This window comes from Triticum urartu, chromosome 2 (genome assembly GCF_003073215.2).
Source record: "Triticum urartu cultivar G1812 chromosome 2, Tu2.1, whole genome shotgun sequence".
Taxonomy (NCBI): domain Eukaryota; kingdom Viridiplantae; phylum Streptophyta; class Magnoliopsida; order Poales; family Poaceae; genus Triticum; species Triticum urartu.
The window spans coordinates 709,497,946-709,524,442 of NC_053023.1; the positions used below are offsets into that span (position 1 = coordinate 709,497,946).

General features: G+C 46.9%; 4 protein-coding genes across 5 annotated transcripts; 3 read left to right on the plus strand and 1 right to left on the minus strand.

The window, feature by feature from the left end:
• The first annotated feature begins 6,433 nt into the window (after positions 1-6,433).
• On the plus strand, positions 6,434-8,005 carry LOC125539974 (ethylene-responsive transcription factor ERF003-like). Its single transcript, XM_048703530.1, has 2 exons — positions 6,434-6,643; positions 6,772-8,005. Exons 1-2 carry the CDS (start codon positions 6,564-6,566, stop codon positions 7,166-7,168), a joined length of 477 nt encoding a protein of 158 aa, XP_048559487.1. The 5' UTR covers positions 6,434-6,563; the 3' UTR covers positions 7,169-8,005.
• A 116-nt stretch (positions 8,006-8,121) lies between these two features.
• Positions 8,122-14,378, minus strand: LOC125539973. Its single transcript, XM_048703528.1, has 11 exons — positions 14,006-14,378; positions 13,070-13,169; positions 12,116-12,464; positions 11,826-11,993; positions 11,187-11,391; positions 10,989-11,065; positions 10,738-10,822; positions 10,533-10,593; positions 10,345-10,436; positions 8,838-8,946; positions 8,122-8,738 (listed from the first exon to the last, which is right to left on the minus strand). The coding sequence occupies exons 1-11, from the start codon at positions 14,274-14,276 to the stop codon at positions 8,441-8,443; spliced, it is 1,815 nt and encodes a 604-aa protein (XP_048559485.1). The 5' UTR covers positions 14,277-14,378; the 3' UTR covers positions 8,122-8,440.
• Positions 14,379-20,769: 6,391 nt separating this feature from the next.
• On the plus strand, positions 20,770-21,529 carry LOC125538076. Its single transcript, XM_048701376.1, has 2 exons — positions 20,770-21,170; positions 21,239-21,529. The coding sequence occupies exons 1-2, from the start codon at positions 20,874-20,876 to the stop codon at positions 21,527-21,529; spliced, it is 588 nt and encodes a 195-aa protein (XP_048557333.1). The 5' UTR covers positions 20,770-20,873.
• An 8-nt stretch (positions 21,530-21,537) lies between these two features.
• On the plus strand, positions 21,538-25,869 carry LOC125539975 (G patch domain-containing protein 8-like). 2 transcript variants are annotated; one of them, XM_048703531.1, is made up of 4 exons: positions 21,538-21,626; positions 22,068-22,393; positions 22,482-23,040; positions 23,616-25,869. In XM_048703531.1, exons 3-4 carry the CDS (start codon positions 22,922-22,924, stop codon positions 25,615-25,617), a joined length of 2,121 nt encoding a protein of 706 aa, XP_048559488.1. In that variant the 5' UTR covers positions 21,538-21,626; positions 22,068-22,393; positions 22,482-22,921; the 3' UTR covers positions 25,618-25,869. The 2 variants fall into 2 exon arrangements, with proteins under 2 accessions (XP_048559488.1, XP_048559489.1); XM_048703532.1 differs by having other exon boundaries at positions 22,072-22,393.
• The last annotated feature ends 628 nt before the right edge of the window (positions 25,870-26,497 follow it).

Consider the following 26,497-nt stretch of genomic DNA (forward strand, 5'->3'; position numbering starts at 1 on the left):
CTTCCAGCGATCCGCCATGGGCCAGTTCTATCAATGTGCCAGTTCTAATGGTGATAAGAAATGAGATACCTTCATAGTTTGTTTTTTTTTGTTTAAAATTCAATTTTAGTCCCATATACATTGCCGTGTCTTGGCAATTTCAAACAATATGAAGTGTCGGGGCAAAACTCTGTCAACCCAATATAGTTTTTTGTTCTTGTTTAAATTTCAGATTTAGTCCTACATAAACATCGTGCAGTCTTGTCATTTTGAACATCAACGCACCAGTTCTAATGGAAATAAAAATAAGATGCAACACCAGTTTGTATTTTTGTTTGAAATTCAATTTTAGGCATATGCATAGCAGGTTGTCTCATCAATGCGCGGTACTTCATGTGTGTTCGGAGCAATCCTCTCTAAGGCAAACTGTTTTTTTTTATTGTTTTGAATTTGAAAATTTCTCCTATCCTTTTACAAACCTTGATGTCTCATGTCTGGTCGCTTCGTACATCGACTTGTCAGTTCTATTTTTCTGAATTTGCCGTCAATTTGGACGCGGACGTGTCATTTCGAATAAGGGCAAATGAAATGAAATGTCGGCCCAAAGTTGGACATGAAATTTGATAACATAACACAGTCCGTGCCATGCTAGCTGCCTCGTAATTGGGTGATAAACTGACTGTTGGGCATCTGTTTTTGTATAGAGAAAAAGAAACTGCTTACGATCACCAAATCACGCGCCATCAGTTTCATAATTGGGTGATAAACTGCCAGCACCAGCAGCCTCACGTAATCACGTTAATCCGGTGAGGCTCCCAAAGAATCCCAGGGACAAGTGTTCACCATCCGTTTCTGCATAGAGAAAAAGAAACTGCTTCCGATCACGAAAGCAGGCACCATCAGCTTCCGTCTGGGTCAGTCAGGTGAGCGCCCGCGCCCGCGGATAAGATGTTGACGGCGAATGCACGGCCTGATCGCGCGCAATGCCTGCCGGCCGGCGAAGTCCCACATGGCTGCCGGACCGGTCCGTCATCGACGCCTGCAGATAAAGGCCGGGTGAACTGAATGATCGAGGCATCGAGCCACCTGGAGGTTGGTATATATCTCCAAACTGTTCGTCTTGCCACAACATGTGGCCGGGGTGAGTGACCTGAGGTAGATGATGCGATGGAGAAATGACTGGTCAGATCAGGCTCGATCGGGAAGGACAGCTCTCTCTCCCGTAAAAGTCCCGTGATGAGCCCGTACGTCTAGGACTATCCGTGGACAAATGTCGGCGAGGCCGCGAGGGTAGGGAGACACCAGCGTGACAGCGGCGTATGCGTCTGGGTTCGCCGACCGGAGCCTCCATCATGCTCCTGCTGCGGTCCCAGACCTTAAAGTCAACCCGTAACATGGATGGAGTTGCTGCCCGTGGTCTGATATGGCTTCCCGGCCTTCATGCTCGCTCTCGTGACTCTCCTACGCACCAATGACCGATCCATCTTGTGAAGTTCCACACCTACATGACATGCGCCTGGCCAGCTTCGGTGCACGCATCCGTGCATGTAAGGTGTGGCTAGCTCTCAGTGGACTGGAACTTAAATCCAAATCTCAATCAAGTGATATAGTATAATAAAAAAAATTATGCAAGATCAAAGAAATATAGCGTCGATCAAGACATAACGAAGTCTCGACCGACTGAGACTTAGCAAGACTGATGCGTAAGATTGATACGTGTAAGCATGTGTTGGACGATGGCACAGGAAGCCAGCCGGTGATCTCCGCCCATGGTTTCCAACCCCAAAACTTAATATGCATTATCATTTCCGACGGCACGCAGTCCCGTGCCTTCGATGGAGCGCAACAAACATCGACCAGTCGGAACCAGAGCAGAGCAGTGCATCTGTGCACGCCGGGAGACGCCAAACCGACTCGAGTTTTTGTCCGGACCCAGCGCACAAAAGATCTCAGCCGATCGGGTAAAAACAAGCCAGGGAACGCATTGTCAGTTGTCATGCAGTGGCCGAGATGGCGAGATCGACGTTCACGCGCCCGGCCGTGACGGCGACCCCACGCTTCCCCTGGCCGCGGAACACCCCACGGCGAGCCACGCCCGCCCGTTGCGCCGGAGCCGCGACACGTTCCGCTGCCGCTGCCGATCGAGCTCCGGCAAAGGCGGGGCTTCTCCTGGGGTGAGAGGTGTCTCAAATCAAACGGCCACTGCACCTGGACAAAGGAGTACTGTCCGCGGATCGCGACCGTCCGATCTATCGATCGATTGGACGTCGATAACGATGTGCTGTGAGCAGCACATGAGCGAGATGCGCTGTGTCGTTTATTGCGGACAGGATCAGAGATATCCAGGTTCCTAGATTCAGCGTGAGTTAAAAGATGTGGCTTACCGGGCCGACTTGTCGGATGTGCTGCAAAAAAAAAAAACTAAAAGGCGTCCCTGTCATGTTAATTCCGAATTGTGTTACCTAACGTCCGGATATTTTGTTTTTGAATTGTTTGGATTGCTTACCACATGTGTCACGCGGTCGTCTAGATTTTTTCTTAGAAAAATGAAGGTTATAATCACAAAGGTACTTCTCATTCGAATGATTTTCTTAGAATAAACACAACTTGCTTTTTTTAGAATAGCTATTTCTCATTTGAATGATTTTTTCCTGCTTTAATTTGATATTTTGGCTCTCCACTTCTTCTATTTCTGCATCTGGCAGTCTTTCAGATTTGTATATTTTTATATCTTGGTATAGGTTTTCTAGTGGGTGGTTTTGCTATCTAATTCATTATTTATTTTGGTTAATAGACCTTGGCACGTATTGTGATATTTGTTTATAGTTGAATTCTGGTTAATTTTGTTTCTCTTCCTTATTTCATTATTATTTTTACGGCACAGATGAGGGTCATGTCATGGTTGGGGCATGGAGGCAATAGCGCCAGACAAGAACCGCTGCCTCTCGGACCTAGAAGGATGGTTTGATGCAGGTGGATGAACCAACGGTGCTGCTGACAGGGCAACGTACACAAGACAATGGGGTTGCACGCAACGGTGTCAGACACGGGTGAGGAAGAACGGTGGCCGGCGATATTCAAAGGCGACGCGCTAAGGCGGTCCAGCTACCTGGACGGAGATGAGGATGGCATTGTCGACGATGAGGTACTAATGACTAGAGAGAGATCGTGGCAGCAACTCAGCGGAGACAAGGATAGAACCAGTGAGAAAGAGTTACTGGTAGCACACAAAGGGAATGGTCGGACAGTGAGGCACCCTTAAATTTAGTGTACATTGGATGCTATAATGAGATCATGGTGATGTATCTAGGCCATTTGCAAGCGGTGATTTTACACCGTCGGTATTGCTACAGCTCGATCGCATCGCGATGCTAACTAACTTCCTCAGAGTGCTCCTCTCTGACTCGCCGCATTTTTGGCTACTATGTGCGAACGAGGAGGGAAGAGAGGCGCCACGATTAAAGAAACAAGTCAAACTACTAAAATTTCGATGGATTTCGAAGTGTGTGTGTGTGTGTGAGAGAGAGAGAGAGAGAGAGAGTAGGAAGGGGTCTCATATTTTGCACGCGGGAGCTTAAAAAAGGAATCTTCTTTTGGCAGAAACATGGGTGACTTGTGGCGGCCTGAACATTTTAGCTAATAAATAAAGGCCTAGCAAGCTTTTCTCAAAAAGAAAAGAAGCTTATTAGTGGCGAGCAAGCGGCTGTGTGAGGTTCGAGGACGCTGTTGTCTCACATTCTCCTCTTAATTAAAAAATTAGTAAAGGCTTCTCTCCCTTCTGGTCTAGTTTTCTCTACTACAGTATGTAGATAACGCCACGTAAACTTTATCACTGATTCCCGGTTGAACTGTCAACCCGGGCATTCCATTTCCAGAGCACACGAACCACATGCCCACGTGGCCTCTTCATCTCGTCGACACGTGCGGTAGCGCCAACGGACGTCTCCGCTAGATCGTTTGGCCCTGCCAAACAGAGCCCGGATCTTGACCAGCCGCTCAGATGATCCAAAACCCGCATCTGGTAGCAATCACAGCAGCTGGCAGGCAGACTCTGTGTTGTGCTGTGTGCATGCACCAAGATCACACCATGGGACCCACTGGGCCGTGGTACTGCTGTTGACCAAGCTGTACGTACACCGGGGCTGTTTGGTTTGAGACTAAGTTTGCCAAAGCTTGCCACACCTAAGGTTGGGCAAGTTTGACCAACTTAGGTGTGTGTTTGGTTCAAGCCACATCTTAGGCAAGCCACACTATGGTCCCACATCACATACACACAAAAAGTGTGGCAAGATTCCATTAGGCTTGCCAACTTGTGGCTCTTATTTTAAAGAACTAACCTTAGGCAAGTGTGGCAAACATTGTATGGCAAAGTATGGCACTCCTAAGCCTAGAACCAAACAACCTGATGCTTTGTGTGGTTAGCGTGTGGTCATCTGGGTCAGGGTGGTCCAATCGACATTTTTTTTCGGGCACATATACAAATGTTACATTCATCAACCAGTATGTGTATTTGAATTTTAACAAACGCACTAAATTAGTTCAAGCATCCAAAGAAAAAGAAAAAACCTCAAAAGGAGTTTTTTTTAAGGAATGGCATCGTGCCTTGCTTTATTTCAACTCAAAAATAGATACATCGTCCACAATAAAACTACGGACGAAAGAGGGAGGGTTCTCCATCCACACACATGGTGGTTCAACCCTGGCACTACTAGCTAGTTCATGAGCCGCAAAAAACAAACAAATGAAGATTGGAAATTGAAACCTGCAAAAAAAACATATTGAAGATTGAAAAGCATCACTATCTTAGCTTGCCACTATGCACCTTAACGCTTGTGCCACACGCACCCGGGCGCATTGCGTCCCCGGCCTCCGCCAACACCCTTGCCCTCCTCTTGCTGCCGGTAGCCCGCGCCGCTTCTTGTAAGGATTCAATTGATGACTCTAGGAGGAAGAAATGATCGGGCATCTTGTGGGCTTGCCGGTTTGGGCCTAACCCTGGTCATGTGTTGGGTCGGGCTGGGTTTTGGAACGGGCTTGAAAAAGCTTGATCGTGGCCCGAAGCCTGAATGTGTTTATTTTCTCAAGTCTAGGTATGGCTCATACACAAGCCAAAAAGCTCGGCTCGAACGCAGTTTTTTAGTATGTGCACGTCGAAGCCCAAAAGCCTGGCCTGAAAAGGATCAAAGGGAAGCCCAAAGCCAGCCCAAATTATGTTTCAGGATACAAAATGAAGCATGAGCCTAGACCGAATGGTAAGCCTGACATGTCCTGTTATTTTAGCTAGGTGGCCGGGCCGGGCTGTCCATGATCAGATTTCCTTGAGCTTTGTTGCCCTAGCTAATGTTTATTAGGCTAAAGTAGTGGGTTGCATTGGCAAAATCCGGGGGTGGTCCATGACCACCCTGGCCACCCTCTGGCTTCGCCAATGTGTATCGGCATACGCTGCACCCAGTGCGAATCCATCCTTAATTAGTGTTAATGTGCATTTTGCTGCACCGATCTAATCTAATCAATGCAACAATATCAATGACGCCGATCGTATATATTTTCTTCGCCGCTTGGAGATAGGGGGGTAGTTGCCGCAAAAAAAAAGGAGGAGAGGCACCGTCAATCTAGAAACAAATCACTCTATTCGAAATCCGAGTCATTTGTAGGAAATTTCACTTCAGTGATAGTTTAGCAAATATTAAACATCGCACGTCAAAAGAGAAAATTCCTCTTTTGGCTGAAACATGGATGGCCCTTGTGGCCGACAAAGGCCCTTTGTCCGTGCTCCAAGCATGGCGCACCGTCGGCCCTAAACCTAACTCCCGGTTACCCCTACGCGATAGTGAAACATAATTGTCAGTCGGGTACTCGGGCGTGCAAACTTGCAAAGGACTCGTTCCCGCTCCCAGTCCACACCACATCAAGTAACTGGCCTACGTGCCGGCCTCAAACATCACTGCTGTACAACTCAAAAAAAAAAACATATCCGCTGTACAACTAAAAAAAAAAACATCTCCGCTGTGCAGGCCCGGAGCTCGACCGGACGGCCAGATGTTCCAAACCCGACAGCGGCAGTGGCCACAGAAACTGCCATGCGACCTTAACTACGTCGCATGCACCAAGGTCGCACCGTACGTAGGCCCCACCGCGCCGTGGTACTGCTGTTGACCTTTGCTGTACGTACGTACGTAGCGTACCTGTATCCATCCATCTATCTATCTATCTGCAGGGCGTACGCTACACTAATGCGGCGTATCCATCCACAGGCTGCGATCAGCGCGCTGCGTTAATGAACCATCATCAATCTGCACTATTACATTTGGCCTCACTGAGACACTGATCGATCCACTCCGATCAATGTCACGATATCGCATGCTGATTGTCGTATATCCCGAGAAAGATCGCGCCTGACTGAGCATCCGTCCATCTTTTGCCGCCCGCGTCTTCCCCCCTGACCCTGGCCCTGGCCCCGAGCGGCGGTATATAAGCCGGTGTGCAGGCCCGGCACCTGACGTATCTGCCATCAGGCGAGAGTGAGGCCGGCCGGGTAGGGTAGCCACTAGCCAGTGCACCGTGCGATCGATCGACCGGCCGGGATGCCGAAGCTGCAGCGGTACAGGGGCGTCAGGCAGAGGCACTGGGGCTCCTGGGTCTCCGAGATCCGCCACCCGCTCATGTACGTCCGCAAACTGTACTGTATTCCTGTGCGATTCCACCTCTGTCGGTGCAGTTTTATGTGCAGTTACGTACGATGGACATGTTCTGATGTTGTGTTTGCGCTTTGGGATGTGGTGGTGGGTGCAGGAAGACGAGGATCTGGCTGGGCACGTACGAGACGGCGGAGGACGCGGCGCGGGCGTACGACGAGGCGGCGAGGCTCATGAGCGGGCCCGCGGCGCGCACCAACTTCCCCTCCTCCACCAACGGTGTCGCTCCCGCCGGCGCCGGCGGCCTCTCCGCGACCCTGCGCGCCAAGCTGGAGAAATGCTGCATGGCGACGCCGCCGCCGGTGCAAAACGTCGAGGCGACCAAGCAGGCGGCGAGGGCCGGGCGCGACGCCGCTCGCCGAAACAGGGTCGAGGACGTGGTCAAGCGCGTGGACGAGGAGGAGGAGTGCATCGAGGAGATGATCAGGGAGCTCACCCACTACGGCTCCGTGGAGATCGTCGCCCCCTCCGCCTGCTCCAGCTCCGTCGTCTAGCTAGGATAGCCCGCCGACCGTCGTCCAGCCAGACCGACCGCTCCCCTAGCTAGCTAGCCAGGCCATGTCCATCTCCATGTCCATCAGAACATCCCCTTCGTCTCTCCCGACTGGGTTTTGTTAGGTAAAAAAAACATGTAGCAGTAAACCAGTACTAATATACACCCCATATCCATCCATTAGCCGCCGTGGCTCATCATCGGCACATGTCATGTACACACTCCATTAGCCGGAGAAAACGGAGGAGCATCATCGCATCAGGCAATGGCCTTGTCGTCGTCGTCGTCGGCATTGCAATAACCGGCCGGGGACCCTTTCCCTAGGATCGTGCTCTGCTGCGTCTGCCTGCAACGGGAAGGGGACCGGGGATCTTTCAGGATAAGGGGGCTCGATTTGGGTCATGATGTGAAAACTGTGTCCCGCTCTGTCGCGTAGCAGCGTGCATCTGGCCGTCGTAGCCTCCTCTCTTTTTCTCTCGTTGTATAATCTTTGCTCTGGAAACTGCGCAAGATATTCCCGGTACGAGCGGCACAGTGCAGACCTTTTCTCAGTGGACTGATGTGACGCTTGCATGGCCGATAGATCGGACGCATCTCCATGTTATGGCCGATCGAACTGTCCTCGCCATTCCATCTTGAGCAGTCAAGATGGATGGATAGATAGATCGCAGGACGTCAAGGACGAAATTTCCGGGAGGTTCAGTTACTCCGTGGCTAAGCAAAATCAGGGGAGAAGAACAAGAGTTTGACCCATACGAGTCGCCCGCTACGGAACAAAGCGGCCGCGTGGATGTGACAGCAGCTTGAACATGGCATATGTCAGCCATTCGAGTTGATGGATGGATGGATAGATAGATACAGGACCATCATAGAATGCCAAAACAGACACAGATATGCGATGGCTGGTGGCAATGCTTGTGTGGTAAATGCAAGCATAACATGCACTGTCAATCATCAATGATACAATACAATACAATCAAATAGTAGTGATGAAGTTGTGCTTCCGTCTTTCACAAACTACCCAAATAACAATAATAATACAGACCACATCTAGATGAGACTGAATGAGCAGCTACTGAACCTAGTAATCACATCTAGCCTACAGTGATACAACATGGATACGGGCGTGGGTACATGATGTGTTACCTGAGATATCCCATCAAATGAATACTAGCTCTGGTTAAACCTAGGTATCATACCGCCCCTTCTTGGGACCAGTTAATATTAGTACACTGCGACCTGGTATAACAAGTGCTTGCTCCTAAACTCCTCTTCATAACGCCCTACGAGCAGCCCTTTTCCGGCCACGTCTGACGTAAGTTGGTTTAGCGTCTTCCTTTGCGGGTTCAACTGAATCCGTCCCAGCGCCGTTTTCGACAGACTTACCATCCGCCGGTTTCTCTGAAACCGTTCTCACGCCGTCATCGACGGTGTTATCAGCTGAAGCATCAGCTGCAGAGTTGATGAACTCATTATTGTTGGGAGGTACAGCACTGCTCGAGTTAGTGCAGCTGGGATTATCATTGCACGAGGATTCTATCCCTGAGTTGCCATCTGATCGATCCAGAAGACTGCGGCACAAAGGCACAATTAATGCCACACATCTAAGTGCAAACTACTCTACAAATTAGCATGACGGAATATAAAATGGTTTGCACATATCACATTACCCGTTGGCAGAGATTTTCTTGGTAGGCCCATTTAAACTCGTGTGGACCTTTTTCTTTAGGGAACGCAAACTCATCCGGAAATGGGGGGCTGCATCCTTTGCTCTCGATTCTGGAACAGTTCCATAATCAGCAAAGCCAACATAAGCATGAATAGTGGGAGCTATCAATTTACAACAATAGAAATGAATCACAAACAAAGAAATTAAGTTAGGCAAGGGATGCTACTGTAAAAAGGTTTCTGGTTTAGCTCTACTCCAGCCATTTCAGACAAGACTATTCAACTAACATTCTAACAAAAATAAGCCCTGCCGGATATGGTTGATCTGTTGAGGGGATGCTTAACAAAATTCATCATGCTGAAAATAAGTTTACCATATATGGCCCGAAAGGACAACTCAAGCCATGTGTAATATGAGACAGTAGTTTGGGGAAAATTATTAACCATGGACAACATCAGTGTTGCTACTTCATGCGGTAGACAGTGCGCTGTTTACGTGCATGGAATCCTTCTGTAGGTCGTAAACTATGTAAGCGCCTGTCAATATATTTGCTTCAACTGGAGGTTGTGACTCTCATATGCTTCTCTCTCTATCTCCCTTAAGCATCTACCTATAACCATCTCTAGCATTGGAGATGCCCTTCATGATTTCTACCAATTATTCACAAGTTCCAGCACACTTCGAGCTCCAGAAGAGCCTAACCAAGGAATCAGTTTGCAACCAATTCCAAAGTTTAAATCAGCTAGAAGACTGGAAACGATCTTATTTTTACAAAAAAAAAATCCAAACCACCAGTTAGAACAGTTCATTTTCAGTCAATTTAAGCAGCCATAACTGCATCCAACCTTAACAAATTTACTAGGTCACAGGAATCGGCTACTACTGGTTGGCTACAGTAACTGACTTCACTGTGCCTGACAAGCAAAACTAGTAGGAGTATCATGATTCTTGGCCAATGCTTGAAATAAAAAGTCACATGTTTGTCTACATAAGTCGGTGCCACAGTTGGGAGTCACCGCCATTATCAAGGGGGCAAGGCCGCCCTTTGGAAGAAAGCAGGTGCAGCAGACCCAGAAAAACATTTGAGTGGGGGCACCTTCTATGCAAATTAAAAATCCTATGGAATTCGAAATTTTGAGTGTGGCATGGGTCGCCCACTCGCCCAGGCCTTGGAGAGCTTCTCACAGGACCCAACGAATGGATGATGTGCCTTGAGTCGCATCCTGGCTCCTACGTTAGCCCCCCCCCCCCTTCCTTCTCATTTGTTGTCCTTTTCGTATTCGTAATAAATAGCTTTGCTGATTATGATGGGTTTGCTGATAATAAATAGCTCACCATGGCCGTTACGCAAAAACATGCTTGCCTACAAGATGACTAAAAGAGGGTTGACAGCCAGGCCAGAAGATGTTATCACTCTAAGGCAAATCCAGGTCCAAACAAAATAAATTTGATTGAACAATGAAAAAAATGCATATGCACAAACTAAGTTGCTGGATGTCTCTACAAACCTGAAGTTGAGTTCATATGCAATTCTTCGTGAATTTCTGGTTCTGCAGGCACAGATTTATCTCCACTGTGGTTGACAGCCTCTTCCGTTGCACTGAGACAGTTCAATATTGTTAGCGACAGAGCAGTATGTAGCAAATGCAGCAAATCTGCGTTAAACAGTGCACCCTTCTTTAATACAAAAGCCAACCTTGTGAGAGGCACAGGATTCCCACGTGGCACCTCATCTGCATTCCCCTGTGGTACCTCATCTGCACCACAAAAACCATTCAAGAATACATTAGACCAGGATACTCAATTATTCATGTAGTTCAACAATTACATTAATTCAAACATGGTTATAGCAAACTGAGCAGAATTTCATCAAAGCTAAAAAAAAATGGCAAAGGGTCTACCAGGATGAACATCAGATGCAACATGGCATTCTTGGACAAGATTTCCACTTTCCTTCGGTGCAGCATCCACAGAATCAACAGCACCCTAAAATAAGAGAAATGAACTGATAAATAAGAGGAATTATTTATAGTTGCAAAAGGCACTGTAGATAATGTTTTGCAGGGCCATGCTTATACAAACAAATAAAGATTCAACACTTCGCCGGTGTATCTAAATTACTGCCATGGATACAGGAAAACTCACGACTCACATGGTTTCCATCTTTAGTTGGTGAAACAGGTAAGGAGCACTCATTGGCTGGTTCTGCTGCAGCAACTTTATCAGAACCTAAATTACATGAAACAAATTAGTCGTTGACAGCCAAAAGACATGTTCTTCATAATCGGAGGATGCAACATGAGTGATTCGGCGTCATAAAAAGCTCAGGTGGGTAAAGAAGAAATCTCACCTTCATAACCCTGTACATTCTGTCCAACTTCATCACGAGTACCCGGCGATAATATAGAGACACCATTATCAAACAATCTGGAAGTAGAACCATGGTGCCTCGACTTAGAAGCTTCTGCAGTTTCAGAAAATTTAATGTGATCTCTTCGCAAATCAAAGTTTTCCCAGAAGTTGGAACTGGAAAGGAAGTCTTCCTTGGTGTCGACCTTCAGAAAGAAAAACACTTATAAGTGAAAATGCAAGAATAGTTGACGGTATATAACAAGTTCTGGTGAAATAATAGAAATAAAGCATGCAACATGCCAACATGTGACTGCACAATTTTCATGCCATATTAACATGCTTATATCAAATACGGTCACAATGTTATATTCTGAAATTTAATGAATGTCTACAGCCAATAGCAAATGAAACAATGTGTTCAAAGAAAGCCCATGCACAAACAGTTAAGCAGCAATACAGAGTTCATATGTACCTCATTCAAGACTACAGAATACTGATCACCAAAAATAATGTAGCAGATGTTACAGAGTTCCTACTAATCCAAATTATCCCTCAAAACTAGGCTGAGCATAATTGAAAATTCCAGCAATTCCATTGTGACCTGGCAGAAAACTGGTGTTCCTATATTTTGAATTACCTTTGATGATGAGAAGTATTTGGATCCTTCTTCATCATTAATATGTACTCCACCGGAGGGTGGTGATTTAAATCTCCGACTGCCTAATAAAGGGGACTGCCATGGTGGCAATGACTGCATGTATGATTTTGCTAAATCGACAGGAGAACCCTTGTCAGATTTGAGGTCCTGCATGAGATGCCAAGCCATTTAGGTAAACAACAGAAGCAACCAAGATAAACATTCAGTTATGCAATCACCTAAGAGTTCAAGGCTATAACCGTTAGAAAAGAAAATACATCAGCACTCACAGCATTAAGCACATCAGTGTTTAATGTGCAAGGTCCATGATCTTCAGGCTTTGAGCCTAATCCCTGCCTTTTCTCTTCCAACCATTTCTTTGCTTCCATAACTGCTGCACTACATAGCTCAGGTGATGCTTGGAGAGGAGAGCCAGGAGAAAAGTTACCAGGTCCGGTACTCAAAAATGGACCTGACCCAGGGCCATTTCTATTGCGATTCAAGGAACGCCAAGCTCCAGTAAAATCATGGCCATTCCTGCTTGGGGTTTCTTTTGGTGTCCCATGCTCATAGGCTTCAGGAAATGCTGAATCTGTAACACGTGACTGTAATAGCTTTACCATCTTATCACATTCATCCCTGAAAAATGAACAGCAATAATTCAGAGGGAAAGTAGTCGATACGATAGAGCTTATTCAAGAAATCAAGGCCTAAACTTTGTGTATCTACCAAATATAAACAATCAAAATGTCTCAGAAACAAATAGTATGCATAACAGTTACTTAAGTCAGGATTAGATCCATAGTGCTTCGAACTACACTCTTTTCTTAACCGTGCACTGCTAAAGAGAAATATGTCGCTGCAGTTCATTATAGAAAGCTCTTGTTGACATCAGTTTCAATTGACAAAACATAAACTAGATTCAAATTAAGAAGCTCACGAGACCTACATCAGTTCCGATAGACAAAACAAAAACTAGATTCTTTTACTACTAATATAAGTATATCATTATAGAAGTTTACAAGACAAACAGCAGTTTTTACTGAAGGAACACAAGCTAAATTCTTTACCACTGAATTCTACTCCCTCTGTCATAATATAAGAGCGATTTTTACACTACATTAGTGTGAAAAACACTTTTATATTACAGGACAGAGGGAGTAATTCATAGTGGCTGTCCAAAAAAGAAGGAAACTAGCTATACATGTTAGCGCGTGTATAAAAGAATAATATACTCCAGTTACCTTGAAAATGTTTCCTTCATAACCATTTCCTCAATGGCAAGCTTTGATTCGCTGTAAGAAACTATTGTTCCATGATTATCATGGGCATCTTCATTTCCATCTGCGCAGATACTTCTAATTAACACATTTGTAACATATCTAAAAAAATCCAACTGAATGTGAAGTTGTGAGCTGCACTAGATGGCAGTGTGAGGACAGATCAAACAGAAGAGATGGTTTGATGCAATTGAGGCCAAAGTTTTACATGTGAAACAAACTAATATCACTCTGTCCCAAAATGTCTCAACTTTGTACTAACTTTAGTACAAAGTTTGGACTAAAGTTAAGACACTTATTTTGGACGGAGGGTGTGATGGAACAGCATTCTAGTATATGTAAAATGGCCCCAGCTTACAAAGAAGGAATATATATTAATCTTCCACCTGCCAGAGCTAACTCTCCCTTATTCATTTCAAATACCTCCGAAGTAGCTTCCTACTCGAAAATTAAGCAAGTCTGACCAAAGCTCTTGACTGAGGTATGTTCAGAAAAATAATTACTAGCTTCAATTTTCAAATTCCACAACAAACGGTGGGAACTTTAAGGTTTTCGAATTCGTCATCGTTTTATCCCCAATTCCACCTAGCGAGACAAAATCCTTACTCTACCGCAATCTATCGGTCGCTCGGCACTTCTGCTGCACCATTACTGCCAACAGTGGCCGCGGAGCAGCCAGATTCAAAAACTAGTACTCTAATTTGAGAAGTCAAAACCGAAACCCTAGGTCGCGACCCGCGACTGAAGCCCTCGCGCAGCACCAACTTGCCCATTATAGGTTACCACGGCCACTACTGGCAGGTCTAAGTGAACGACCGAGCGCACTACAGCCGGAGCTCACTACATGGGGAGGGCGAGAAGCGGAGACAATGGGGGAAATGGGAAGGGGAAGCAACTCACCGGAGTCCTGCTCGGAGCCGTCTTCCTCCTCCTCCTCGTCCCCGGAGGCCTGCTCCTCGGACGAGGAGAAGAGCACGGAGGATATGACCCGCTTGGCCCCGGTCACGATGGTGGAGAGCCACCCGGGGCTCCTTCCCCCCTCCGCCGGCACCAGCCCGCCCTCCTCCGGCGAGAGGCGGCGGCGCTTGCCCCGCCCGGATCCGGATCCGTCGCCGTCGTCCCCCTCGTCCTCCGGCGATCGCCGCCGGCGAGCCCTGAAGAGGGACGCCATGGGAGCGGGCGAGGGGAGAGAGAGAGCGCGCGGGGTAGGGGAGCGTGTGACGCGAGGGGAATCCGAACCGGAAACGTGAGGAGGCGATTTTTGGAAGCGACGTCGGCGAAACTGCTACGGCCACCGCTTTAAACGGGCCGCGCGCGGCCGCGCCGCCCCCATGACGCGCGGGCCCGCCCCGCGCGGCCGGCCCACCCGCAGGGACTGCGAGGGTGAGCCGGTTGCGGCGCGCGGAGGTAAATGGGACAAGCTTTATCGGCTACTGGTTGTTGGCCTGCGCAAAGTGAAGCGCGCATTAACTGCTGCTAATCGTAATCCACAGTGGATTTGCTGTCGTACCCCTCGCATGAGGAGGAGGGCCCGCCGCGCAGTCGATCATTTCGGGCCCACTTGGCTGTGACGGGTGTGGTGGTATTGGTTGCTCGAGAGGTTGTGTGTACGGGTGAGTAATGCTAACTGGTAACCTCCGTCCAGATTCCGATGTGTGGGAACAGCGACGGTGCGTAGGTTTGGGTAAATGCATGAGAAGTGGGGCCGGGTACTGCAGCGGATGGATAGGCTTCGGCCTGTGGGTGGTGGAATCTTGGGTTGGGTACTTGGGCGGGTGGACGAATGTTTTTTCTTCGGGGGATGGGGAAAGGTGAAGGGTGGAGTGTGGCGGCTGGGAAATGTCCCCATTCGGGCCTGTCCTGCAAGCCGCCGTATGCAGCGAATCACGTGTTGCGAATTTTCGAAAACAACTACGAGCGGCAAGGTATTTTTCTTGCTGGGCTAGACTGTCTATGGGCCAGTTTTTTTGGGCGATTCTACCAGAATAGAATCGCCCCTCTCCCTAGTTTCTTTCAGAATCACCACTTCATATGTTTTTTACAATTCTACCTAATTAGACCTTAACTAGATAGGATTGTAAAAAAAATATGAAGTGACGATTCTGGGAGAAGCTGGGGAGGAGGGCGATTCTGGAAAAATCGCCGAAAAGAACTGGCCCTATAGCTCGTTTGGGCCGACTTATCTTGGTCGAGAGTTCGAGACACATGTAGCTTTTGTCACGATTCTAGAAAAAAAGAATGTACCTTTGTCGCAAACTCAAACTGAAGCTTGAATGAGCAGTTGAGCACCCAAAGATGCGCAGGAAAACTGAAGAGTACCATCAGTGAGCCGGAAATATTCTGATATTCAAATGCAAGCAAATTAAAATGATTCACGAAGAGTATTGCTACACTTCCGGACTCGGAGTTACGGGCTGGTGTCGCATCATCTGATTGCAGGTGGTTCTATCGTCGTCGCTGTTCAAACTAGGTTATCCCCAACCACGTGGTGAGGGCTATCCCTAGTCAATCCCTCACCGGCCCTTAAACTGAACACCACCTTTGAGGCTCGCCATCTACGAGTACGGGTTCACGAGCCACGGTTTCCTCCTTGTCCTCGAGCATCCTCATTGTCTTGGTCATGGTCGACCTTAGCTCAGACCGGTACTTCACGCACCACAGCGCCATCTTGCACATCATCTTCGCCTTTTCCATGTCCATATTTTTGAAAACAACTACGAGTAGCAAGGTATTTTTCTTGCTGGGCTAGACTGTGTATCGCTCGTCTGGGCTCGAAAGTGCTCTCGTGACCTCACGTGTAAGAGCATCTATCTCCAGCCGCATCCCCCATAGCCCCTCAGGGCGACTTTTTACGTGCCGGCGCCGAAAAAAAACCCAGTCGCGCCTCCAAGTCGCCGAAATCCGCTGGCTCGGTCTGTTTTTGGGACCGCGATCCCAGGCCGAACCCAGCGCACTGGGAGGCACTTGGGGGCTCCGCGGAAGGGGAAACACGTCTGGCCCACACCGTTAGACAAAAAGTCAAGGCAATCGTCCAGATTCGCCGAACACCCCCGCGCGCTCGGCCACCACCCTGCCGATCCCGACGCCGCCCACCGCACAACACCGCTAGATAGGCCATTCCCCGCCGGAAAAGAGAGAAGGTTTCGTCGCGGCAACCTCTCCTCCACCTTTCGGGCGAGTTTTCCGGCGCTTCGGCCGCGCATGGCGGAATACCGGCGGCTGTGCGCCCACCACGCCCGCCAGGTGTTCGGCGATTTGTGCACTCAGCGATGGACTCGGATGACGAGGAGGCGCTCGCGGCGCTGCTGGAGGAGGAAGCCGATGCCGACGTCTAGGACGAGGAGCATCTCATGGTTCTCGCCGCCCTCGCCGGCCTGCTCGCGAGCAATGAAAAGCCACGGCGAGGTGGCTCGGCGCCGGGGTGGCTGAAAGCAAAGGATCGGCATCGTCTGGAAGGCTATTGCATGCTCTACTCCGACTACTACGCCGACGCTCCACTGCACGGCGACAAAGCATTTCAGCGTCGTTATCGGATGAGCCGAAAGCTTTTCCTCAAGATTGTGAATTCCATCCGGGAGTTCGACAACTACTTCAAGTGCAAGAAGGATTGCACCGGCACACTTGGATTCACCTCAATCCAGAAGTGCACGACAGCGATGAGAATGCTTGCATACGGAGCTCCTGGTGATTCACTCGACGACTATGGGCGCATGGTCGAGTCCACGACCATTGAGTGTTTCTATAAGTTTTGCAGGGCAGTGGTGGCAGTGTTTGGACCGCAATACTTTGTTGGAGAACGTAGTAATTTCAAAAAAAAATCTACGCACACGCAAGATCATGGTGATGCATAGCAACGAGAGGGAAGAGTGTTGTCCACGTACCCTCGTAGACCGAAAGCAGAAGCGTTATGACAACGCGGTTGATGTAGTAGCACGTCTTCACGATCGACCGATCCTAGTACCGAACGTACGTCACCTCCGTGATCTGCACACGTTCAGCTCGGTGATGTCCCACGAAATCACGATCCAATAGAGCTTCGAGGGAGAGCTTCGTCAGCACGACGGCGTGATGACGGTGATGATGAAGCTACCGACGTAGGGCTTCGCCTAAGCACCGCTTCGATATGACCGAGATGGATTATGGTGGAGGGAGGCACTGCACACGGCTAAGAGATCAATGATCAACTTGTGTGTCTATGGGGTGCCCCCCTCCCCCGTATATAAAGGAGTGGAGGAAGGGGAGGGCCGGCCCTCTATGGCGCGCCCTGGAGGAGTCCTACTCCCATCGGGAGTAGGATTCCCCCCTTCCCTGGTTGGACTAGGAGAGAAGGAAGGGGGAGAGAGGGAGGAAGGAAAGGGGGGCGCCCCCCTCCTAGTCCAATTCGGACCAGAGGGAGAGGGGCGTGTGGCCTGCCCTAGTCTCCTCTCTCTCTCTCCACTATGGCCCAATAAGGCCCATACATTTACCGAGGGGTTCCGGTAACCTCCCGATACTTCGGTAAATTCCCGAATTCATCCGGAACTATTCGGATATCCAAATACAGGCTTTCAATATATCGATCTTTATGTCTCAAGCATTTCGAGACTCCTCGTCATGTTCGTTATCATGTCCGGGACTCCGAACTACCTTCGGTACATCAAAACACATAAACTCATAATACCGATCATCACCGAATGTTAAGCGTGCGGACCCTACGGGTTCGAGAACTATGTAGACATGACCAAGACTCATCTCCGGTCAATAACCAATAGCGGAACCTGGATGCTCATATTGGCTCCCACATATTCTACGAAAATCTTTATCGGTCAAACCGTATAACAACATACATTGTTTCCTTTGTCATCGGTATGTTACTTGCCCGAGATTCGATCGTCGGTATCTCAATACCTAGTTCAATCTCTTTATCGGCAAGTCTCTTTAGTCGTTCCGTAATATATCATCCCGCAACTAACTCATTAGTTGCATTGCTTGCAAGGCTTATAGTAATACATCATAATATCTTCTATTTTATTTATTTATTGGTGCAAAGAAGGTGTGTCAGTTTCAGATCTACACACTCTTCCACACATCAAATGTTGTCATGGAGGATAGATCGTAGAAAGAATACATGTTTATTTCAGCATTATTCATGTACTAGCATAGTGCTTATGTTCAAAGATTCATACTCTGCATTCGAACATAAGGGAGATGATCTAATTCAATTTTTATTGAAAGGAACGAGCAGCAGATACCGTGTTGTGCTGCAGATCTTCTCTCCATGTTCAATAATCAGTCTGATACGTAGCGATCCGTTTGGGAAATATTTATTTTGATGTTAATTTTTATCAGCTCATGCAGATCATTGAGGGATTAATTACGCCGTCATGCACGGATTTACAAAGGTGTCAGCAAAAGACATGTAAGCTCCTTTCAGAACTATTAATCACTAATGGTGCTCCCAACTCTAAATTATACTTTGAAGCTTGCATGCTTGCTTCTATGGGTTATGACATTTCAGTCAGGTTCCATCCTAATGTCTCCAAATGATATAATATTTGTTCAGAAAAAAAATATCATACATTTGTGGTGGTCTCCTTGGTATTCGGTACCTTGTATTTTTTTATTTAGTAGCGCCTAGCCACCTGCAGATTAGATCTCAACATAGCAGAACCTTATGCCGTCCTGAATATTACATCCCATACATTCGTAGTTAGTACTTAGTATCATGTCTTGCATTTGGCTGCAGGTAATGCTGCTCCCAAAATTCTGAACTTTTGCTGAAGCACCACCAATGATGGAATTGGAGTCTGCTTTTTCCCTACGGCTGCATGTCATGATTCACATTATGAATTAGCAATGATTGTATCACTGCGTTTAGTTGACGTAATTAAAAGCGCATAGCAAGTGGCTTTGCTCGATTGTGCCTGTAGCCTTGGGACAATTAGTACCAGATGGTGATTCACAGTCCTTTTCACCCTTGCAATTTGTCTTTGCCTCTGGGGAGCAGAGATACGGTTTCTTTTCTTTGTTATACTGAGCAGAGATACAGTTGAAGCATAACACATACTCCCTTTGTTTCTAAATATAAGTCTTTGTAGAGAGACGTACTTTAGAGTGTAAATTCACTCATTTTGCTCGGTATGTAGTCCATATTAGAATCTCTGAAAAGACTTATATTTAGAAACGGAGGGAGTATGATATTTTGCTAACTTCGGTTTCATCTGACAGATGGAGAGGTTCGAGTAAGTAGGATCGCCGAGGGAAGCAGAATTCGTGGCATAGTCATATGGGATTGTAACTAGGCGCATCATGTGTTGTTTTCGCATGAGAGAAATCTGAGTTTAGGAGAACGCTTTAATTGGTATTATGCTGCCACTGAGATCCTTGTATGACACCACACCGTATCGCTAATCACTCACACTTTTAACAATGGCAGTTCAGAAGAAAACTCTGTTCTTTATGAAGCCAGCGAAAACAGAAATATAGACTATCGCGCCCTTTTCCAATATGTTAATGGTGTTACCTCTTTTATCCTGTTAAATATGTGCAGGCACCTCAACTCTTATGTGGATGTGTTATGGCCATGGAAGGTATTTTTTACTTTGAACTATTTTTTTAGATTCTCCATAAGTATCCAGCTTTTGTTTAGATAATACCTTTTTTTTTGTGAAATTTGTTTAGACAATACATATCCCTACAAGTCTACAACCTCTCAGCTCAATGTGTAGTTGTGGCTGCTACATTCTTTGGTGGTGGCGTTCCTTCTTGAAGACGAGTGATAACTCATTCCCTACTAAACCTCGAGAAGTCGAAATGTAATAGTTGTATGTTTCGCCATACACCATGCGGGAGTCACACGCACACGAGGAAGAAAATGGCGCGGCAAGACGCGCATGCGCTTCTCTTATCTCAATTCCTTTAGGAAAAGATTTGTCATTTGAATCATGTATATAAACTTTTCTATTGAGTAATATTTTTCTTTAAAGTAGGAAGGATTGGTCCCCATTGTATGGAGAAATAAATCAATTCCTAACCAAAGGGTTTCAAAAGATTTTTTCCTACAAAATTTCTATCCTTTAGAGTTTCTATGAAATTCTTGTAAACCAAAGTACTAGTATTTCCAACACAACAAGAAGGCTTCAAAGGGGAATGTAATGTTGCACCTGCTACGCACACATAGTCGCTGTACCTTTCTCGGCAACGAACGAGGAGACGTTTTACGTTGGACAAGACAGGAGTTTAAAGTAACACATGGGTTGAGCGTTCTAATAATGTTTCAGAAAGTCGTGGCCATTGTTTCAGATGAGATTCCTGTACTCTCTTAGTTTAAGTATTAAAATTGAATTCCCCGCAAAAAAAAGTGTTAAAGTTGAATTTCAGAAAGAAAAAAAGACATCACGAAGGAGGAGACTAATGATACAGCTAGCCCTTTCTCGGTAATAAACTATTCGGGTGGAGAGTTATCCGGGGGAGGCACAAGTCGACGCGTGCTTCCCGGGTCGATTCAGGAGCACCGTTCGTTCTTTTTTCCTTGGCTCTTTCTTCTCGGTCGGTGCGGCATTATTGGAGTGGTGGGGCCCACGCACTTAAATTGTCACGGTGGACAGACGTGGGAGGCATCTTCCCTCCACCGGGCTATAAGTATCCACCTAAACCTAACATCCAAGCTTCTGCGCCCTCTCCTCCCCTCTAGTCAGCCGCCCCGCTTGCTCCACCCAAGTGCAAGTGCATCTGCACATCCACGGCCTCCCTCGGCACAAATCGCATCGGCCAGGGCTTCCTTAACCTGATGACCTTGTACCGGCGAGAGCTTGCTGGTCATCAGGTTAAGGAATCGCTCGTCGGTGCGGCGCCCCCGGCCGGTCGGTCGTGCATAGGCCAAGGATGGATTGGCCCTCCGCCGCTGCCTCATGGTCGTTGGATCTCCGATCTAGATCCGACGGACCTGGTGCTACCGGGGCAGAGGCTGCGGAGCGAGGCCGGTCGGCTATCTTATCCACTGGCGCTGCTGCTGGGCCTGCAGCGCAACCTCATGGCGCGGATGGATTTTGGGCCTCATTCCAGCTGTGCAGCCCAGTTTCGCAAGGTACGAGTTTCTTAGCCCAATTTCGTCGCTCATGGAACTTGACGGCCCTTTACCCCATTTCTTCACAGGTTCCCCGTCGCTGGGTTCTGAAAAACCCTACGCGACTTCCTCCGGCTGGCCAAGGGGCGAGCCAGCCAGCCTTTCCGGAGGAGGGAGGCGGGATTCTCACCCACGCGGGAGGGAGGAAGGAGAGGGAGGCCATCCGCGCCGGAGAGGGAGAGGGAGGGGGGAGCCACCCGCGCCAGAGGGAGGGGGAGCCAACCGCGCCGGGGGGAAGGGGAGCCACCCGCGCCGGAGGGAGGGGGAGCCACCCGCATTGGAGGAGGGGGAGAGGGAGAGTTCGTCGGGTTTCTCAGTGAGAAGAGGGAGAGGGAGAGGGAGAGGGAGAAGGAGAGGGAGAGGGAGGAAGACGGTTCGTCGGAGTCACCCGCGTCTGTGGAACCTGTAACCTTATCGGTAATTCCTCGAACGAACCCCATCTCCCTCCTCCCTAACAAACGGCTCTGCTACTCAAACCCTAGTCGTAGCTATCACCTGCGTGTCTTGTCTTTATTGCTCGCTGTAATTCTTGATGCTACTGTCGTTGTACTTATTGTGAGGCTGTTGGTAGCTTCCGTTGCAGTTATTTATTGGGGGTTTAGTGATGTGTTCCCCCTGTTATTGTTGCAATTACTCACAATGTGAGAAAATAATGTGATGCTGAATTCTGGTTAAAGGAAAATTTGTTGATTTAACCTGCCTATTGTCAATCTCGTACTTTATGCTGTAATATTTTGCTGTTAAGGTTGTTGTTACTCTTATCATTTGTTATATCACTGAGTTTTACCAGTGGGCATACATATTCACCATGACCTGTATAGGTTGTTTGGTTACAAAATTCCTGCATTTTCTTCACAGCCAGGATGTCGGTCCGTCCCCAAGATGCTGTGAAGGAACTGGAGAGAGCACTGTCTAACAACGCCTTGCAAGATGTAGAAGAACTGAGGCAGTACTATGCTTTAAGAAAAGCTGATCATCAGCGTATTGTTGCAAACGTGCTAAGTGCTAAGAAGCGCCCCCTTGAGACATTTCGATTGTCAACAAGACCCTCGCCAGCTGAGCTTAGAGAGCTGTTTGACTGGATAAGAAATCTGTATCTGGACATTGGTGTGCTGTCTCTACCTGGGAAAGACCGCAATGGCAACCCGGTGCAAGTTCCTATAACTATAGACTACCCATCTAAGGTATTTTTTGGTGTCACGTTCCTTTTTTGATTTAAAGTTTCAATATTATCCATGTTCTGTTCTTGACTAGACTTTCTTTATTTCCCAGTCCGAGGACCACAGCTACTATTGTGTGGAATTCACCCGATCAGGGGATGGTGCTATTTTTGAGCTCCTTGTTAGACAAGCAGACAATTATGGGAAAATTTTGTTTTTGCCACTCTAGATTTTGCCAATTTTCCTTATACCATTCTAGATTTTGACATTTCACTTTTGCCACTCTTAGCTTTTGACAATTATCACAATTGCCACTCCGTGGCAAAAGCAAAATAATTTTATTTCATTTTTGCCACTCTTAGCTTTTGAAATGTATCACAATTACCACTCCGAAAATCTTGCTTTTGCCACCGGAATGGCAATTTAGATAATTGTCAAAAACTAAGAGTGGCAAAAGTGAAATGTCAAAATCTAGAGTGGCATAAGGAAAATTGGCAAAATCTAGAGTGGCAAAAACAAAATTTTCCCGACAATTATGTCGTGGCCTCTCGCATGTACTTAAAGAAGTGTCAAAGAGACATGACCCCGTGGTGTGTATGTGGTGATTGCAAAATCCCTGCTTCCTTTGGAACACAGCGCCCGATGAAGTATACCTCCACACATGACAAGCTGTAAGCTTCCTTGCTATTCACAAATTTTGTCATATTGATGTTTTGATTTATACATAATAGATTATGTAGTTATACTTTTATGCCTTGTAATACCCTATTCTCATGTATTCTCATTTTTGACTTGCATGTTCTTTAATTGAAAATGGTTCCTCCTCAAGATTGCTTTGAAATTGGTCAAAACAATGTTTAGTTTTTCTCTCTATGTTTTTTATGTTGTGCTTTCTTCGTGCAATATTTGCAGCATGGTTTAGGTATAATGACAGTACTGGAAAATCAACTTCCACTGAACAACTAATCACACACTAAATGTTTGAGATGGCATTTTGGCAGACCGTCATGTCTGCGTGGTCTGTTTAAGTGGTTAGGGAAGCAGGGGACAAAAACAAATAAAATGTGTGCATATCTGGCTTTCTGACCTGCAAAGTAGTTTTGTTTAGTTATTATGCAACTACACGTTGAACTTGTACTTTACTGTTACATGGCATGATTCCATTGGCATTCTTACTGTAGTAAAAGTAGTGATGCATGCCATCTTTTTTTCTGCTGCTGACTATCCTAATTTTATGTTATTGTAGTGACAATATCAAAATATCTGTGTTTACCCTCGATCAAATATTTGATCTACTGGAAAGTCTACAGAATGATCCCGGGCAAGATGAAACAGATGAAGGCAAGAGACTGCTTGTCACCCTTTTTCTGTTGCTAGGTGAGGGTCCAAGATTTGCCCAACTACAACAGTTCTTTATCACTTACAGTGGAAGTGAGATAGTGAGGGAACTGGATCCCTACATTTGTGATCAGTTCCGGAGGTGGGCCAAATTATGTCGCATATGCTTCAAATACCATCTTGCTGAGCTTGAGAAGCCATTATATGATGCTTTTGCTGCTGCCAACAATCTAAGTGATGATGAGGGAGCTGAAGATGATACCAACCCTTACAGAAGTATTGATGGAATGATCACTGAGATGGCAGTGGAAACAGCCAAAGTTGAGTGCAAGCTCAATTATACCAATCTCTGTGGTGGTGAAATTCTGTTGCTTAATTCTGACATCTCATTGTGTCTTGACATCCTAATGAGGATTGATGGTTACACAGGGAAACTACACAATAAAAAACAATCAGATGAAAGTTATCTTTGGCTTGAGGAAGGTGAAGAAAGGCAATGCAAAGTGGCTGTACTGCCTGCTCCTCCTCAAGATGGAGAAATGACGGAGAGTGTACTGCCTCCTCCTCCTCAAGATGGAGAAATGACGGAGAGTGTACTGCCTCCTCCTCAAGATGGAGAAATGACGGAGAGTGTACTGCCTCCTCTTCCTCAAGATGGAGAAATGGACGAGAGTGAAGCAAATGGTACTGACAAGCCTGAGACAAACAAGAAGAAGGCAGCAAAGGCTAAGGCTGAAGATCAGGCCCGGGCTGCTGCCAGGGCTGCAGCGAAGCGGATGCCTCAAGTTCAGAGATCTGAAGAATACAGAATGCTAAAGAAGAAAGAGAAAAAGAAGAAGAAGGAGAGAAAGCGGCTCGGACTATGTGATGCAGCGGAGTACGATGCCAATGAAGTTGGTTCATCTGCTGACTCTCAGGAAGAAGATGCTGATATTTGCCCATATGCTGGAGCTGAGGGGCTTTCTGGAGAAGGGAAGGAGGAGAAGACAGGAGGTGCTGCTGATGAACGAATGTGGGATCACAGTAAGAACAGGGGGGAAGAAGGTGCTTCTGGGAGTCCATCTGTTTGTACCCAGGTAGAGGATGTTGGAGCTGTGGTGTCTTATGGAGAAGGGAAGCAGGAGAAGACTGGAGGTTCTTCTGGCAAAAGAAATGGGCGTCAAGGGAAGATTGAGGGTAAGGATAATGATGCTGATAGTCCATATGTTGAAGCCCTGGTGACACAGCAGCCTAAGAATGTTGGAAGTGCATCGTTCTGTGATGATTCTGTCAGCAAACAAAGGAAGAACAAGGAAGAAGAGAATTCTTGTCCTGTTGCAGTGCAGTTGCCACCTGAAGAAGGCGATCAAGAGCTGAAGCAACATGGAGCATCCCGGCCATCCTCGAATTCTCCTGGCAACAGGAGGCACAGGCGCAGAGGTAACAGCAAGAAGGGGGAAGATGGTTCTGCTTTGAGTCCTATTGAAGCTCATGTGCCATCTGAAAACTGGAAGCAAAACAAGTCAAATTCTCCTGGCAATAGAAGGCACAGGCGTCGTGGTAACAGCAAGGAGGTACATGATTCTGCTCTGAGTCCTGATGAAGCTCATGCGCCATCTGAAAAGGGGAAGCAAAACAAGAAGTGGAATTCTCGTGGCAATAGAAGGCACAAGCATGGTGGGAACTTCGAGGAATATGATTCTGCTCTGAGTCCTGATAAAGCTCATGTGCCATCCGAAAAGGGGAAGCAAAAGAAGTTAAATTCTCCTGGCAACAGGAAGAGGTTGAATTCTCCTGGCAACAGAAGGACCAACAGTCCTGGTAACAGGAAGAAGGCAGAATACGATTCTGATGAGAGTACCGTTGAACCTCAGGTGGCATCTCAAAAAGGGAAGTGCAAGAAGAAGCCAAAGCCGAAGCCAAAAAGGTAGCAAGAACCTTGCAATGATCATTGCAATAGCATGGACGAGACTAATGGTGTCTTGATAACCCCAAGAATGAGGGAAATCCTGAGCGTTATGTTACAACATTTCTGCAAAGGTTCATCGAACCTAATTTTGTTACAGTTCTAACCCACCCACAATGCATTTTGCACCACCTGGATGTTAACTGATATCAACGTCTTGTGGTTTCGGTGGTGATGTTACAACATTTCTGCAGGCAACTAGTATTATGTTCTTAAATTTTGCAGTACCTGCTGTGACTTACCTGTAGAGGTTTAATCTATGTTGAAGCTGTTGTAGGCCGGAAGCAGGTCCGCAAACAAGGAAGCGAAGCCACTGAACAAGTTATGTTCTTAAATTTTGAATATTTCTTTTCAGATATATAGGGCAGGCTCAGGACAGAAATGATCCCTAACTGTCTAAATTTTCATTATACCCTGCCTTCCGGAGGTGACAGGATCACAGTAAAGTCAAACGACGACAGAGGATCGTTCTCTACGTATGAATCAACTTTTCAGGGTTGTGCAACGCAACAGAAGTGGTCGTATTGAATGCAGTATATATATTGAGTGGAGTACGAGCTGGTAATGTACGCTGTAGTTTTGTAGCCCGCCTTTTTTGTTTGGGTGTTGAACGGACCGTGCTACAACAGGACTGGATTAAGCAGTACAAGGATGCTAAAACTAAATAATGGACGCCTACTAATGTTTCCTCTACAAAATATAGACTTCTAAACCGAGGACAGCAATGACAGTAGCCGTCAGGTTGGTAACTTAAGTGATGAGGCTGACGCTGATCCATGCCAAATACCTGCTGACAGCGCGTGGCTCAACTCTTAATAGATCTTGGCGATTAGGCGCATATTCAA